At 38.5% G+C, this 17,656-nt stretch overlaps 2 protein-coding genes across 5 annotated transcripts; both read right to left on the bottom strand.

Moving 5' to 3' along the window:
• Positions 1–299: 299 nt before the first annotated feature.
• Positions 300–12,598, bottom strand: LOC134651348 (uncharacterized). 4 transcript variants are annotated; one of them, XM_063506425.1, is made up of 6 exons: positions 12,497–12,598; positions 11,674–11,827; positions 5,977–6,086; positions 2,038–2,139; positions 1,481–1,642; positions 300–1,140 (listed from the first exon to the last, which is right to left on the bottom strand). In XM_063506425.1, the coding sequence occupies exons 1-6, from the start codon at positions 12,557–12,559 to the stop codon at positions 301–303; spliced, it is 1,431 nt and encodes a 476-aa protein (XP_063362495.1). In that variant the 5' UTR covers positions 12,560–12,598; the 3' UTR covers position 300. The 4 variants fall into 4 exon arrangements, with proteins under 4 accessions (XP_063362495.1, XP_063362496.1, XP_063362497.1 ...); XM_063506426.1 differs by having other exon boundaries at positions 5,977–6,083; XM_063506427.1 differs by lacking the exons at positions 11,674–11,827; positions 12,497–12,598 and adding an exon at positions 7,140–7,280.
• Positions 12,599–12,889: 291 nt separating this feature from the next.
• Positions 12,890–15,654, bottom strand: LOC134651634 (uncharacterized). Its single transcript, XM_063506734.1, has 3 exons — positions 15,643–15,654; positions 14,360–14,469; positions 12,890–13,082 (listed from the first exon to the last, which is right to left on the bottom strand). The coding sequence occupies exons 1-3, from the start codon at positions 15,652–15,654 to the stop codon at positions 12,890–12,892; spliced, it is 315 nt and encodes a 104-aa protein (XP_063362804.1).
• Between the last annotated feature and the right edge of the window lie 2,002 nt (positions 15,655–17,656).

Here is a 17,656-nt window from a genome sequence, read left to right as displayed (position 1 = left end):
CTAGTGTCGCTACAAGTACATGCGGCCCACACCAGTTCTGGTGTCTAGCAGTAGTAGTTGCCGCGCACCGCTATGGAACGGACGCCTGCCCGCGCTTGCGCCACCTTGTGGTCAAATCTGTCTTAATATACGCGTTTTGTTACTTGCAAATAAAACACACCAGAACTAACATATAACTTGTTTAATTATTGTTTTTTCTTTGTATTCATTCATTAATAGCTCCTAACTTACTTTTAATACATTATCAAAATTACTAATTATCAAAGACAACTAATTAGTTGTTCTTATATTCTTTAAAATCTAAGTTTCATCCATAGCGTCTTGTGTTTTGATATTAACATCATCAACAGTTTTAGCAACACTTTCTGCTTTAATATTATCAACATTTTTCTCGTTCGCAGCATTTGGCGAATTCGCAGCAACATTAGAAGCGTTTTCGATGCTAGGATTCTTAACTGTAACAGAGATTCCAGTATTTCCAGAGGTTATAGGATTGAGAGTCATAACAGGATTAGCAGGTTTATTATTATTACCTGCGTTTCCAGTGTTGCTAGTATTCGTAGGGTTTATAGTGATTATAGAGTTAGCTTTACTAGTATTGGCTGCGTTAGAACTTGTAGCAGCAACTGTGATGACATTAGAAGCATTACTAACACTTGTTACATTTACAACATTCTTGGCAGTGGTTACGTTAGCAGTATTTCCAGCATTTAACGCGTTCACCGTTATAACATTAGCATTTTTCCCATTGCCAGCGTTACCAACACTACCAACAGTTGTAATGTTAACATTGCTAACGTTTCCAGCATTTTTAGCATTGGTCATTACAGCTGCATTCGCATTCATGACGTTAGCAGCACTTGCAGCATTCATGATATTTGCAGCATTTATTACATTAGCTGAATTCACATTCATAATATTAGCTGCATTCGTATTCATGACATTTGCAGCGCTTGCAGCGTTCATGACACTAGCAGCATTTGCAGCATTAACAGCTATAACGCGTTTTTCCATTTGTCTGCTCCTGTATACTTCCATGTCAAATTGTAGACGCGCTCGCTCTAGATCTATGCGTTCGCGCATTAAAGCGTTACGTGTTTTGTATTCGGCTAAGAACTTGCGAAGGGTGTCGTTCAGGTCCTGAAATAAAAAAACGGTTACAGCGCATAATGCAAATTGCAGATACATACAATGTTCTCTCGTCCTTTTTTCTAAAGGTCTTTCTTTAATATAATGCCTCTTTTATGTATAACTTTAGTTGTATTGTAAGAAATAAGTTTTTTTTTTCAATTTCCATGTAACTTTTACTATTTCATAAGTAATATATATACGTTCGACAGGATATATTATTGTGCCAATAGCTCCGGAGAAAGCCTGCCTTTATACACGATTTATTTTTCTTCTAAAAATATAAATCAGTAGAAATCACATCCATGATTATGCATCTTTCCCTTAAAATTAAGAAAACTCTTAATCTTACCCTGATAACAGAGTTCTTCTCTTCCATCACCTCATCCATGCCCCCCAAGATGGCTTCAGGCTGCGGGAACATCTCTTCCTGATCGTGGGGCTCGTCTTCCTCAGCATCTGTTGGGTCCATCTCCTGTTCTTCAACCTGGTATTCACCCGCCAACCTTTCCTCCTAAACATTTTGTATTATTAATGACTTATCAGAGGGTAGGCCGAAGTTCGCGAATTGCGGGCATCTTTCTCTGTCACTTTACGCCATAATTGAAGTAAAAGAGAAAGATGCCCGCAATTTGTGATTCGGTGTTTGCGGTAGGCCCTCAGACAATGAAGAACTAAGATAAACTTAACAGTAACTACAGCAGAACCAGTCAGCATCAACCGCTGACATAACAATTCGCTGAAAGTATCTGCTAACATTAACATTGGCATATTTCTTTATTCTTATTTTACAATATAAGATATTTATTCTTGATTAATTTTGGTTTAAACTACCTTTTTCTACTACTCTCTGACCTCTCTGATACTCTCTCTCTCTCACCAAAAAGTTGCATGATAATGAAAATTTACCTTGACGATGACGTTTTCAAAATGGCCATCATTGATTGTGAACGTGTTGAAAACGTTTCTTTTGGAGTTCATATTGTCCGTCACCCTGATCACAAGTTGTTCCTGAAAAACAGAAAATGAATATAATTAGGTATATTGTACCTTGAGGGATTAGGCTAAGTTTGCTAACGGTTCCAGTAATTCTTCGGAATGTCTGGCCTCGATGAACCAAACGTAGAGTCAAAGACATATCTGCCTTTCATACGACATAATTTGCTAGTTGGGATATATTTTAATTTATTTATTTATTTAGAAATTTAAATCAGGCAACAAGGTCCATATTACAAATACCTTACAGGCTCACATATACCTACTAGTATATGCATTTTATAAACTTAAAAACTAAACACTATTTAGGCGACAAAACGGCGTGGCTCCGTTGAATCGTCTGGTCTTGTATCGGATTCGGCAGTTTGCCCCGGAACCTCGGGTTATTCCCACTAGTTACCACCAAGTTCTTACCAGTGGTAACTACTGGGAATTTTTTTCCCACCTTTTACCACTGGTAACTAGGTACTGGGAAAAAAAATCCCACTAGTTACCACCAACTCGCCTTGGTGGTAACTACTGGGAATTTTTATTCCCAGTAGTTACCACTGGTAAAAGGAGGATTTTTTTTTCCCAGTACTTACCACCAAAATATTGTTAGAATTCAATACTAATAAAAACAGTATAAATAGTATAGTATAAATGTAGCGTGCTGTAATAAATAATTATGTGTCAGTTAGTGATTCAGTAAACTGCTTTAAAAGTGATCAAAAATATTAAAACAGTTTTACCGGTATAAGTGTAAACACTAAAATAGAAGAGTCTCATTCTAGTTAAGTAAAAATTAACTTATTCTTATTATCCGGATTAAATGTATCTTATTAACTGTAAATTGAATTACATGTTACAAACGAACAAGCAAATCAGTCAAAAACCGACAGAACAGCTTTCGTTTTATTATAAGTACTAGCTGTTGCCCGCGACTTCGTACGCGTGGATTTGTATATTGATGGTTATATATTCTACATTAGCTTAGAACATTATGCAGCAAGAGATTGCGATAGGACGGTTAATCATTTCTTAATTATTAATATTATACAACGCATGAGACTTTTCTTTCACAACCTACGAAGTTTCAAGCCCCTAACTGAATAAAATTGTCCTTGATGTAATCCCTCTAAACCCCCTTAGAAGATTTTCATGTCCTCTTTTTAATAAAACCTACTACCTAACTACCTATTTACGAACTTTCAAGTTCCTAGCTTTAAATAAAATTTGCACCCTAAGACGAACTTTCATCCCCTTTTTAACCCCCTTAGGGGTTGAATTTCCAAAAACGTTGCAATTACTTTTTTTGTAATCGGCTATTATGCCTTTCTAAAAAGTTTCAAAGCATTTGTAATGGATTCAAACTTTCAACCCCTGTTTAACCCTGTTAGGGGATGAATTTTACAAAACGCTGAAATTACTTTTCCTGTATTTTAATAATATCCCGAAATACAAAGATTCAAGTCCCGCGTTCGAAAAAATGTTTGATATCCATACAAACTTTCAACCCTTTTTTGACCACTTTAGGGGATGAATATTCAAAAACGCTGAAATTAGTTTTCTTGTATTTTCATAACATATATTTTTACGAAGTTTCAAGTTCCTCGCTTAAAATAAAATTTGAGCTCCATACAAATTTTCAACCCCTTTTTAACCCTGTTAGGGGATGAATTTTACAAAACGCTGAAATAACTTTTTTCCTGTCTTCTAATAATATCCCCAAATACAAAGATTCAAGTCCCGCACTCTCAAAAATATTTGATATCCGTACAAATTTTCAATCCCATGTTTTACCACCTTGGGGGATGAATTTTTAAAAACGCTGGAATTAGTTTTCTTGTATCTTAATTTAATACCTTTTTGCAAAGTTTCAAGTTCCTAGCTTAAAATAAAATTTGCACCCTAAGACGAACTTTCATCCCCTTTTTAACCCCCTTAGGGGTTGAATTTCCAAAAACGTTGCAATTACTTTTTTTTGTAATCGGCTATTATGCCTTTCTAAGAAGTTTCAAAGGATTTGTAATGGATTCAAACTTTCAACCCCTGTTTAACCCTGTTAGGGGATGAATTTTACAAAACGCTGAAATTACTTTTCCTGTATTTTAATAATATCCCCAAATACAAAGATTCAAGTCCCGCACTCTCAAAAATATTTGATCTGAGTACAAATTTTCAACCCCTTTTTTACCACCTTGGGGGATGAATTTTTAAAAACGCTGAAATTAGTTTTCTTGTTTTTTAATTTAATACCTTTTTACGAAGTATCAAGGTCCTAGCTTTAAATAAAATTTGCACCCCAGGACAAAGTTTCATCCCCTTTTTTACCCCCTTAGGGGTTGAATTACCTAAAACGTCGCAATTACTTTTTTTTGTCATCGGCTATTATGCCTTTCTAAGAAGTTTCAAAGCATTTGTAATGGATTCAAACTTTCAACCCCTTTTTAACCCTGTTAGGGGATGAATTTTACAAAACGCTGAAATTACTTTTCCTGTATTTTAATAATATCCCCAAATACAAAGATTCAAGTCCCGCACTCTCAAAAATATTTGATCTCCGTACAAATTTTCAACCCCTTTTTTACCACCTTGGGGGATGAATTTTTAAAAACGCTGAAATTAGTTTTCTTGTTTTTTAATTTAATACCTTTTTACGAAGTATCAAGGTCCTAGCTTTAAATAAAATTTGCACCCCAGGACAAAGTTTCATCCCCTTTTTTACCCCCTTAGGGGTTGAATTACCTAAAACGTCGCAATTACTTTTTTTTGTCATCGGCTATTATGCCTTTCTAAGAAGTTTCAAAGCATTTGTAATGGATTCAAACTTTCAACCCCTTTTTAACCCTGTTAGGGGATGAATTTTCAAAAACGCTGAAATTACTTTTCCCATCTTGTAATAATATCCCCATGTACAAAGTTTCAAGTCCAACACTCACAAAAATATTTGATCTCCATACAAACTTTCAACCCCTTTTTCACCACCTTGGGGGATGAATTTTCGAAAACGCAGAAATTAGTTTTCTTGTTTTTTAATATAATACATTTTTACAAAGTTTCAAATTCCTAGCTTAAAATAAAACTTGCACCCCATACAACCTTTCATCCCCTTTTTAACCCCCTTAGGGGTTGAATTTTTCAAAATCGCTTCTTATCTCTTGTACACTTTATAAATTCAACCTAGTGTGCAAATTTCAACTTTCTAGCTTTTGTAGTTTCGGCTCTGCGTTGATGAATCAGTCAGTCAGTCAGTCAGTCAGTCAGTCAGTCAGTCAGGACACTTGCATTTATATATATAGATTATAACACGACGCAGAGCTGGAATATGTAGGTATTCATAATTTGTAGTCAGGCTAAATAAATAAAGGGCATGGTTGTTATTAAAACCGCTTAGGACGCGCTTCGCATGGGCTGACTGCTCGGATTAACCAGCGTAGGCTCGCATTCCAATTACGCTCGGGTAGTACATCGCTCGGTCATGTTACGCTGGTTGGCTCGATTGCTTAAACACCCACGCTAGCGGGATGGTAATAACACTCTACCAGAGGGGCATCAGTACTAATTATTTATTACAGCACGCTACATTTATACTATACTTTTTATACTGTTTTTATTAGTATTGAATTCTCACAATATTTTGGTGGTAACTACTGGGAAAAAAAAATCCCACCTTTTACCAGTCGTAACTACTGGGAATAAAAATTCCCAGTAGTTACCAGTGGTAAAAGGTGGGAAAAAAATCCCAGTAGTTACCACTGGTAAGAACTTGGTGGTAACTAGTGGGAATAACCCGGAACCTTCGAAACACCCTTCACTAATAATGGTCAGTTATTAGTACATTACGATACAAGTGCGAAAAGGTTACCCTACCCCTTTAGTCTTCTCAACTTGGGCGTCCTCTGCGGCTGGTCCGGGTACTGGCTCTGGTAAAGGTTCTCGCACTGGCGGTGGAGTCTCCGGTCGTGAGGAGCTGGCACCTCCTGCAACAAAACGATACGGTGTTGAGTATATGGATACGTTTCATATTTTTTGAGCTTTGCGAGTTTTTTGAAATTGATATCGGGTTTAGAATCGGACCAAGCTAAGTCTGCATGACATTTGTAATGACAAAATGTGACAATGTCATAATTAATGTCGAATTTCTATGAAAATATGACGGTTATTATGACAATTCTTCTGTTGGGAGAACTACTTAGGTAATAGCCAGAAGTAGCTATGTTTACCTAAATTCATAATGTAACTTATTAGAACCAAGGCAAATGTGGACAAATCCGTCATAGGGACAATTCCGTACTCGAGCGTATATTTCTTTTTTTTTCAACCGAGGGAAAAAACACATCTGCTTTTGATTGCTGAAACTAAAAGCAATAACTGCTTTGTCGATGAAATAATCAATTGTGTACTATTGTTTGAAAAAACACTCGTGTACGGAATTATCCCTATGACGGACTTGGCCGCATTGACCTCATATCACCTTTAATCCCCCCCAGCACTATCCCTCTCCTCTTCTTAAACCGATCCAACCACCCCGTGCTGGCCATAAAGTCATCCCTCCCCGTCATCTCCTTATGTAGCGTCCTCGCCTTCAATATTATCAGCGACCCAGTCATAGCATACAAACTCCTTTCTTCCAAATACCATTGGTATAATTTCTCTTCCAACTCCGGGTTTTCGGCTGATCTTAAAGTTTTCCTTTCCGATTTGTACGGGAGTTTAGCGGCGGTTTCTATGTTGTGACGGTTTTTGTATATGTCGTAGATGGTGGATCGGCCGATGTTGAATTCTCGGGAGAGTTGGCCGTATGTCTCGCCCGCGTTTATTCGGTTTATTATTTCGTTCTTGATTTTGAGTGTTAGGGTTAGCTTTTTGCGTTTTACGCGTGGTTCTGACATGATTGTTTGTTTTGTTTAGAGTTATTGGTTCAGTCGTTATAACTGTTGACTATCTATTGTACCATGTTTTGAGCAAAATAAAGATTTATGATTATGAAGCCGGGGCGGGTCGTTAATAATAAATAAAACCTAGTTCCCTACCTCTAGTATACTTGTAGTAGGCAGAGTAGGCACGCTGGTAGGCTAACCGGTTTTCTCGCTCCCTCTCACTCTCCAATCTTCTCTTCTCTTTTAACTTCCTCGCTCTATAGTCTAAAGACTTTCTTTTCATACGAGGCATGGGCACATTTAATAGGTAGGTTAGGTAACAGGTAAGTACCTATTGTTTGATATGTTTAAAACTCTATGTTTTTTACTCTAAACTTGTAGCAAATACCTAGAAAATTTATTTGAAATCACTAACGGTTCTGTATCTGTACCTAGGTACAGAACCGTTAGTGACGTCACGGTCCAAGTTACCTGCATTAAGTATAAGTAAATAAATAGAAATTTAAGTTTTTCTCATAATTTTCTGATGCTTTTTATAATATCTTGCATGTGGTATTAGCCTAGTGGTAAGAGCGTGTGACTTTTAATCCGGAGGTCGCGGTTTCAGCCCCGGCTCGTACCAATGAGTTTTTTGGAACTTATGTACAAAATATCATTTGAGATACCAGTTGCTTTTCGGTGAAGGAAAACATCGTGAGGTAACCGGACTAATCCCAATAAGGCTTAGTTTCCCCTCTGGGTTGGAAGGTCAGACGGCAATCGCTCTCGTAAAAACTAGTGCCCACGTCAATTCTTGGGATTAGTTATCAAAGCGGACCCCAGGCTCCAATGAGCCGTGGTAAAATGCCGGGATAACGCGAGGAAGAAGAGGTATTTTATTGTAGTTTAGGTACACAACATCCCTAGCAAAAGCCGTTAGCGCTAAACAGCATTGCTGCAAATGCTGCATTCAAAAGATTCAGTTCTACGCGTGACAATATTTTATGACACTAACTCAATCGCCACAATAAGCTAATTTCAACTCTAACTACAAAAAATAAAGTTGAAATTAAATCGACAGGTTATTGCACTTAAGCTCAGCCGTTCGCAACGAACAACGGCAGTCACTTATTTTTACCGGCCACGCGGCTATCTATAACTACACGATTTAAAACTCTAACCGCGTACAAATAGAGTCCACAAAAAACACCACACACATAGATAACGTACAAAAAGGTATATATGGAATTTTTGAAAATCGAACGAAAAGCAACGTGCTCTCCCTCTAAAACCGTTCGGAGTACTGGGGCACGAAGGATGTCCCCCGTGCCGGATTAGAAGAGTCGGAACAGCGAACAGCGGTTGTCTCTGTCTCTCGCGTGGTGTAAGCGAGCCTACGAGAGAGACGGCTGCGACGCCATTTTGGGTGGCGGATTACTTTGGAATCGATACCTAGGCCTCGTGTTCAGTTTGTCTATTTATATCTATATATATAAATGCAAGTGTCCTGACTGACTGACTGACTGACTGACTGACTGACTGACTGATTCATCAACGCAGAGCCGAAACTACAAAAGCTAGAAAGTTGAAATTTGCACACTAGGTTGAATTTATAAAGTGTACAAGAGATAAGAAGCGATTTTGAAAAATTCAACCCCTAAGGGGGTTAAAAAGGGGATGAAAGGTTGTATGGGGTGCAAGTTTTATTTTAAGCTAGGAATTTGAAACTTTGTAAAAATGTATTATATTAAAAAACAAGAAAACTAATTTCTGCGTTTTCGAAAATTCATCCCCCAAGGTGGTGAAAAAGGGGTTGAAAGTTTGTATGGAGATCAAATATTTTTGTGAGTGTTGGACTTGAAACTTTGTACATGGGGATATTATTACAAGATGGGAAAAGTAATTTCAGCGTTTTTGAAAATTCATCCCCTAACAGGGTTAAAAAGGGGTTGAAAGTTTGAATCCATTACAAATGCTTTGAAACTTCTTAGAAAGGCATAATAGCCGATGACAAAAAAAAGTAATTGCGACGTTTTAGGTAATTCAACCCCTAAGGGGGTAAAAAAGGGGATGAAACTTTGTCCTGGGGTGCAAATTTTATTTAAAGCTAGGACCTTGATACTTCGTAAAAAGGTATTAAATTAAAAAACAAGAAAACTAATTTCAGCGTTTTTAAAAATTCATCCCCCAAGGTGGTAAAAAAGGGGTTGAAAATTTGTACGGAGATCAAATATTTTTGAGAGTGCGGGACTTGAATCTTTGTATTTGGGGATATTATTAAAATACAGGAAAAGTAATTTCAGCGTTTTGTAAAATTCATCCCCTAACAGGGTTAAAAAGGGGTTGAAAGTTTGAATCCATTACAAATGCTTTGAAACTTCTTAGAAAGGCATAATAGCCGATGACAAAAAAAAGTAATTGCGACGTTTTAGGTAATTCAACCCCTAAGGGGGTAAAAAAGGGGATGAAACTTTGTCCTGGGGTGCAAATTTTATTTAAAGCTAGGACCTTGATACTTCGTAAAAAGGTATTAAATTAAAAAACAAGAAAACTAATTTCAGCGTTTTTAAAAATTCATCCCCCAAGGTGGTAAAAAAGGGGTTGAAAATTTGTACTCAGATCAAATATTTTTGAGAGTGCGGGACTTGAATCTTTGTATTTGGGGATATTATTAAAATACAGGAAAAGTAATTTCAGCGTTTTGTAAAATTCATCCCCTAACAGGGTTAAACAGGGGTTGAAAGTTTGAATCCATTACAAATCCTTTGAAACTTCTTAGAAAGGCATAATAGCCGATTACAAAAAAAAGTAATTGCAACGTTTTTGGAAATTCAACCCCTAAGGGGGTTAAAAAGGGGATGAAAGTTCGTCTTAGGGTGCAAATTTTATTTTAAGCTAGGAACTTGAAACTTTGCAAAAAGGTATTAAATTAAGATACAAGAAAACTAATTCCAGCGTTTTTAAAAATTCATCCCCCAAGGTGGTAAAACATGGGATTGAATTTGTACGGATATCAAATATTTTTGAGAGTGCGGGACTTGAATCTTTGTATTTGGGGATATTATTAGAAGACAGGAAAAGTTATTTCAGCGTTTTGTAAAATTCATCCCCTAACAGGGTTAAAAAGGGGTTGAAAATTTGTATGGAGCTCAAATTTTATTTTAAGCGAGGAACTTGAAACTTCGTAAAAATATATGTTATGAAAATACAAGAAAACTAATTTCAGCGTTTTTGAATATTCATCCCCTAAAGTGGTCAAAAAAGGGTTGAAAGTTTGTATGGATATCAAACATTTTTTCGAACGCGGGACTTGAATCTTTGTATTTCGGGATATTATTAAAATACAGGAAAAGTAATTTCAGCGTTTTGTAAAATTCATCCCCTAACAGGGTTAAACAGGGGTTGAAAGTTTGAATCCATTACAAATGCTTTGAAACTTTTTAGAAAGGCATAATAGCCGATTACAAAAAAAGTAATTGCAACGTTTTTGGAAATTCAACCCCTAAGGGGGTTAAAAAGGGGATGAAAGTTCGTCTTAGGGTGCAAATTTTATTTAAAGCTAGGAACTTGAAAGTTCGTAAATAGGTAGTTAGGTAGTAGGTTTTATTAAAAAGAGGACATGAAAATCTTCTAAGGGGGTTTAGAGGGATTACATCAAGGACAATTTTATTCAGTTAGGGGCTTGAAACTTCGTAGGTTGTGAAAGAAAAGTCTCATGCGTTGTATAATATTAATAATTAAGAAATGATTAACCGTCCTATCGCAATCTCTTGCTGCATAATGTTCTAAGCTAATGTAGAATATATAACCATCAATATACAAATCCACGCGTACGAAGTCGCGGGCAACAGCTAGTTATTCTTATAAATTAGCACGTGGTGGTAATTATTTAGTATCCTGCGTACAGAGCCACTACGGTACGGTATTACGGTACGAGATCCAGTAAACTGAGGGCCTACCGCGAAGCACACGTAGAAATTTACAAGGGCGACTGTCGCACTTGTAAATTCCTACGTGTGACAGGGAGGCAACACTTCGAACGTGGTTCACTGAACGTTGTGTACTGGTAAACAACTATTGCCAAATACGTTGCAGTCAAGCGAATTCAAACTTTAATCCGAAGCGCACACGAGCGTCAAGGACCGCACGTAACTGTCGACAAGCCATGTGAAAAATCACTAACTGCGTGGAAGATGCTTTGTGCATTTTGCTTTGAGTTTTGTCTCTGAGGGGAGCGAGGTCTTTTTGGTGCAGAAAATAGGTTAGTAGTTAAGTACCTATGTAAGTAGTTAGCGGTTAAACTAGTTTGACTAGATTCATAGTTGTTTACCCGACTACGTTAAAATAAACGAAGGGCTATGATAAATATAAGTATGATATTTATGATCTTAGCAAGTTTCCCTATAGGTAGGTAGTCTAACTAAACCTCCAGAATAAATCCTTAAAAGTCGTCGTAAAGCCAGGAAATTTGAAAGTAACAAAAGATACGGCGCACCGCGCGAAACTGGCGACGGAAGATTTGGCGAAGTGGCCCATCTTGTTTCCCATGCTGACTGTAGGTTCAAGACCCTTACCTTTCTCGTTTCTCTTGTATTTAGGCGCCATGCCAGCTTGGGTGACAAGGCTGGCGATTTTTCGGCGCCATCCGATACAAATTGCGGCCAGTGCCTTTCTTTTTACAGATTAACTGTAGGTTCAAGACCCGTACCTTCGTCATCCTCTTTCTTGCATTTAGGCGCCATGCCGGCCTGTGTGATCAGGCTGACGATCTTGGGTGCCATCCCGTACAAATTGCGTCCAGTGCCTTTCTTGTTGCGGTTGCGTTGCATGGCGAACGCGCGCTTTCGGAGATCCCGCCATGTCTGGTGACAAAACAGAGGGATTAGATAAATAACAATAACAATTTCTTAGAAATCTGACATAGTTTAGATAGATGTGATTTAGAAAAAATCGATCAAACTTAATGTGTGTAGAAGTAGTGTGTAGAAGGATCGTAAAAAAATAATTTCTAATACAAGCTTTTATCGTTGACTGTAGTTATTTTTCTTTCAACAGACATGTATGTTTTTATATTAAAAATGGAAAAACTTACGCTTCCGGTAGGACTTGAACCCGCAACCTCTGCAATCCGTACATTGCTCTTAACCAATAGAGCTACGGAAGCCTACCAGAACCTCGCAAATCTATCAATTCCTTCCCTTATACGCAGATACGCCTTTGGTGTGGCATAAAGCGACATCTACCGACAGACGATTTAATCTTTTACGGTATTCATTCAATCCTTTGATCAACACGGGCTTCCGACACGATTTAATCATTCCTTTATAAAACAACTTTACTGTCTTAGTTACCCCCCTTACTTGGGTAGACCCCGGTACTTGGTGGACCAAAGTACAAAAAGCGATGAACCAGGACAGCCTAACTACGCAGACAGCCCAGAACAGAGCTCTCTGGCGCAAACGTACACGGAGACCCGACCCCAGATGAGCCGGGAAGAGGGTTGGTCAAAGAAGAAAACTGTCTTTAGTTACCGTCTTGCATTGCTTGTAGTTCTTCGGCGGTCCGAACTGGTTGATATGTGCCGCTAGCTCCATCCACAGGTCATCACTACCAGGAAACGGTTTGACGTGTGACACAGCTATTACATTCATTCATTCCTTTAGAAAACAACTTGACTTACTGTCTTGCATTGCTTGTAGTTCTTCGGCGGGCCGAACTGGGTGATATGTACCGCTAGCTTGGCGTGGGACACAGCTATTTTATTCATTCATTCAATCATTCAACAACTGTACTTACCGTCTTGCATTGCTTGTAGTTCTTCGGCGGTCCGAACTGGTTGATATGTGCTGCTAACTCCATCCACAGCTCATCGCTGCCCGCAAACAGTTTGGCGTGGGAAACAGCTATTTCATTCATTCATTCAATCATTCAACAACTGTACTTACCGTCTTGCATTGCTTGTAGTTCTTCGGCGGTCCGAACTGGTTGATATGTGCTGCTAACTCCATCCACAGCTCATCGCTGCCCGGGAAGGGTTTAGCGTGGGACACCGCCAGTTCAGGGTGCTTCTCCATGAACTTGACCAGCTGCACCAGCTGGCAGGTCGTGGCGCGACATCTGGAAGTCCTTGGATCGTTGACCGACTTTCAACAAACAAATACTTAGGAGATCCCGTCTAAATAGATAAAAGTTATACATAGAATTTACAAACCGTTTGTATTTTAGCATTCGAAAGAACATGAATATACATAGGTCCCCCTTTTAATTCTTAAAGGCTCTATACCGGAGTAAGTAAAGTAATTTTACTGAATGACCAGAGCAAAATCCAAAACGCAAGTTTCCTCCAAAGTTCGTCCAAACTAAATACGTATGCTCGGCTCGACTTGGTGGGGGCACTGCCGTGCCGAGATCTTCAGCGTGAGCAGGCGTGTCTCACTCTGCGATTTCGTCGCTTTGCTACAGGTAGCTAAAAGTACATCCGTTCGGCCCCACTTCTGGGGAAAGCCATAAGCCGCGCGTGGCGCTGTCGCCACCTAGCGGCCATATCTGTGCTGATCATGACAGACGCGTTTTGTTAGAGAGTGAGTCTTCTGTACTTAGTACTGTTATTTATTCTGTGGCGTGAGACTTAAAAAGTTACAAAAATGGAATTCGCAATAGATCTATAGTTAGTTTTTAAGATTCTAAAGAACTAGTAAGCATGAGGTTTTAAATCAGGCTCTTCGTAAAACGACTTTCAACTAAGTAACTGACCGAACGAGGGAAAGTCCAAGCGAAAAGTCTCGTTTCGATTTTTCTTGTCAGCTCCCACGGCTCATATATGAGCCAGAACGCTTATGGTGACGTCATATCGTGGGATTCGACAGGTTAATTTAGTTTTCGGTTCGCAAGGTTTACAGATCATAGAACCACTAGCAACTATAACTATGGACGCGATTCGGATTTTGTAATAAACATCTATTAGATATCTTTTAGACATCGCCAAGATACGATAACGATATGTTTAAGATCTAACCTGTCAAATTTGACATTTCCGCGATTCTGGAGATACTCTTGAGCGATTTCCACAAGATATTACTTAGAGATCTAATTCACATCTAATAGATATCTAACACGATCTATCGTAAAAGTGACATTAGTTGCCCGAATTGCGCTGCAAAAGAGTACTAGTTGAAATCTAAACTATAATGTATCTAGAATGGATCTAGTACGTGTCGTCTCTTGTGAATATCTTGAAGTTCGAATACGGCAGTATAACGTAGTATTGCCGAGAAGTCTTGTACCCACTTTAGGATCTTTTGAATGTTATTTTTTTCGGATTTATCGTTTGTAAGGAACCAATGCTTGGTCTAACATCTATTTGGCCGGTTAATTATTTCTAATTTTATACTTACTTGACCCTAGTGGCTGCCCGCTCCTGTGTGGTGTTCCAGATACTTCCACCTCTGGTCATCCAATCTTCGTCTTCCATTAAGGAATACCGCTCTGAATGTGATTCCTCATTCTGTACATCGAAAAATAGTTAGCTGATGGATTGATAGTATAATTGACCGAAGCTTTAGCGAAGGTTTCCGATTCAACTTCAACAAAGATGCTTTCGTGTGTCTCGTGAAATGTTGTGACCAGATTTAATGTTTTTTTTTTCGTGGTTGAGTATATGGTTTTTTTTAATGGCGGAGCTCGCGAGGTCTAGAGCTAACAGAGCCACTAGTATTATTTTATTTTTACTCTGTTTTACCTTTACCTAGAGACATATCTCTTATTGTAATTAGAACGATTAGGGAATACCTAGATATAAAATACCCACTTTTGACGAGTAGGTACCTAGTTTCATCCGCTACTTAGGTACCTACTATTGATGCTGACTGTACTTAATACAATATTCTAGTACAATATTAATTTACGTAAACATAAGTAAAAGCAACTATTTAAGTGTTTGTAAAATGATGCGTTCTACCTTTCCACCACAACTTTCAGAACTATCCAGCGTAAACGTAAACTCTTATAAAAAGTAAGTAGGTAATGTTTGTAACTACATAGGACAATGTTCGTCTAGACATTAAGTTTACGTTAAAAAGAAAGAGAAAACAAGCGCGAGAACCCACGTGCACGAGCGGGACAGCGCATAACGATAACCCATCAAAAGGGGGACACCGTTCTCGCATTTAATACGACGCTATTGTAAAAATATTCAAATATTAACACAGGGAAGAAAGAACTCTAACGTTAAACAGATAAGGTTCAATTTTCATTCACAATGTAAGTGAGTTGAGCGGTCAACTGATACGTTTGAACATGCGTTCTAAAGTGTTATTGCTAACGCTTACGGCGCGCGTGCTAGTTCAATGCTCAAACAATCCAGTTTAAGTGCGCATTTTTGGTACGAATAATTAGACAGATCTGGAGGTCACGATACGCTGGATAGACTGAGCGTTCGACTCGTATATGTTTAGTAAGTAATGCGAATACACTTAGTGAACTCTTCAACAATTTTATACTGTACTTCCGTGAACGCGCTGCGCGCTAACATTTGTTCCGCGACTTGTATGACGATCGCTAGTTCCATATTTGTCCGCGCGCAAATATAACTTTGTTTTCTACATGCAATATTCTTATCTAATGCGTACTAGATAAAATGACGTGCATAGTTGGAAAATAAATCATCAAATCAACTTACCTCCTCCTTCATTGGATTATTATGAAAAATCTATTACTTTCTTGAGACAAAATGATAATATATTTTAACACCGGTCGACAAACGTAGTATCGCAGCGACGACAAAATTGACACTGGCGTGGCGTATCGAGCGAGAGGGCAGTGTGTGAGTGAGACATAACACTCGATAAAACGAGATAGCCGAGCTATTTAGGGCCGTATAGTTATCTAGTTTTTTCGTTATCTCACATTAATATAGAAATAGATACGTAGGTATAGGTATAGGATAGTGTTACTTATATACTTTATAGACAGGAACGGGTAATCTAATCTGTCAGGAGACAGTTTAAGGTACTTACCGTTCGGATTCAGACTACAGCATTACTGCAGCAGCATTGCAGCGCGACATTATCATTTCATCGTTACTTACTTTCTATTCATTTCCTCAAAGGTTATCTGGAAGAGATCCCATACAGGGATAAGTTTGCCTTTGGTGTATTTAATTTACTCTGAAAATGTGTTTATTGTGTTTCTTTTTTATGTAGGTACCTACAAATCCTACAATTAAGCATAGGGTCAAGCAGGGAACAGTGGCTCGATAAAATAGCCGGGTACAGTCGGCTTTAGTCCGTTACGGATTAAAATTGTTGGTATAGACTATTGGCGTTATTCATAAACGGCTGCTAACTTAATCAGTCGTTTGTCCCTATCTGTCGTTATGCCATAGAGAGGGACAAATGACGATCTTCACCTGATTAACTTAGCAGACGAGACGTTTATGAATAACGCCGTATAGAGATAGTTTGAGGCTCAGGGAAGGACAAAGGATAGTTTTTAGGGTTCCGTACCCAAAGGGTACGGGACCCTATTACTAAGACTCCGCTGTCCATCCGTCCGTCCGTCCGTCCGTCTATCACCAGGCTGTATCTCACGAACCGTGATAGCTAGACAGTTGAAATTTTCACAGATGATGTATTTCTGTTGCCGCTATAACAACAAATACTATAAACAGAATAAAATAAAGATTTAAGTGGGGCTCCCATACAACAAACGTGATTTTTGACCGAAGTTAAGCAACGTCGGGCGGGGTCAGTACTTGGATGGGTGACCGTTTTTTTGCTTGTTTTGCTCCCTCCGTACGCGAGTCCGACTCGCACTTGGCCGGTTTTTATTATTCATCAATATTCATCATCATTCCACAGTGATTGCCAAATTGTGCAAACAATGTACCTATACGTTTTTAGGGTTCCGTACCTCAAAAGAAAAAAACGGAACCCTTATAGGATCACTCTGTCCGACCATTCCCTCCCCATCCCCCTTTATCTCCGAAACTACTGGGTCTAAAATTAAAAAAACCGGCCAAGTGCGAGTCGGACTCGCGCACGGAGGGTTCCGCACCATCAACAAAAAATAGAGCAAAACAAGCAAAAAAACGGTCACCCATCCAAGTACTGACCCCGCCAGACGTTGCTTAACTTCGGTCAAAAATCACGTTTGTTGTATGGCAGCCCCACTTAAATCTTTATTTTATTCTGTTTTTAGGGTTCCGTAGCCAAATGGCAAAAAACGGAACCCTTATAGATTCGTCATGTCTGTCTGTCTGTCCGTCTGTCCGTCTGTCTGTCCGTCCGTATGTCACAGCCACTTTTCTCCGAAACTATAAGAACTATACTGTTGAAACTTGGTAAGTAGATGTATTCTGTGAACCGCATTAAGATTTTCACACAAAAATAGAAAAAAAACTATAAATTTTTGGGGTTCCCCATACTTCGAACTGAAACTCAAAAATTTTTTTTCATCAAACCCATACGTGTGGGGTATCTAAGGATAGGTCTTCAAAAATGATATTGAGGTTTCTAATATCATTTTTTTCTAAACTGAATAGTTTGCGCGAGAGACACTTCCAAAGTGGTAAAATGTGTGTCCCCCCCCCTGTAACTTCTAGAATAAGAGAATGATAAAACTAAAAAAAATATATGATGTACATTACCATGTAAACTTCCACCGAAAATTGGTTTGAACGAGATCTAGTAAGT

This window comes from Cydia amplana, chromosome 10 (genome assembly GCF_948474715.1).
Source record: "Cydia amplana chromosome 10, ilCydAmpl1.1, whole genome shotgun sequence".
Lineage (NCBI taxonomy): Eukaryota > Metazoa > Arthropoda > Insecta > Lepidoptera > Tortricidae > Cydia > Cydia amplana.
Note: the sequence above shows the minus strand (reverse complement) of the source record. Positions and strands in the feature narration are given on the sequence as shown.

Excerpts from the sequence above, each read along its gene's own strand:
- LOC134651348 (XM_063506424.1), bottom strand. The coding sequence starts at position 6,998 with ATGTCAGAACCACGCGTAAAACGCAAAAAGCTAACCCTAACACTCAAA. Across the intron at positions 6,087-6,580 it reads AGTGCTGGGGGGGATTAAAG|GAGGTGCCAGCTCCTCACGA; the intron begins GTGATATGAGGT and ends GTTTTGTTGCAG. Across the intron at positions 2,140-5,976 it reads AAGTTGAGAAGACTAAAGGG|GAACAACTTGTGATCAGGGT; the intron begins GTAGGGTAACCT and ends TCTGTTTTTCAG.
- LOC134651634 (XM_063506734.1), bottom strand. Across the intron at positions 13,083-14,359 it reads CGGGCAGCCACTAGGGTCAA|ATGTCGCGCCACGACCTGCC; the intron begins GTAAGTATAAAA and ends AAGGACTTCCAG.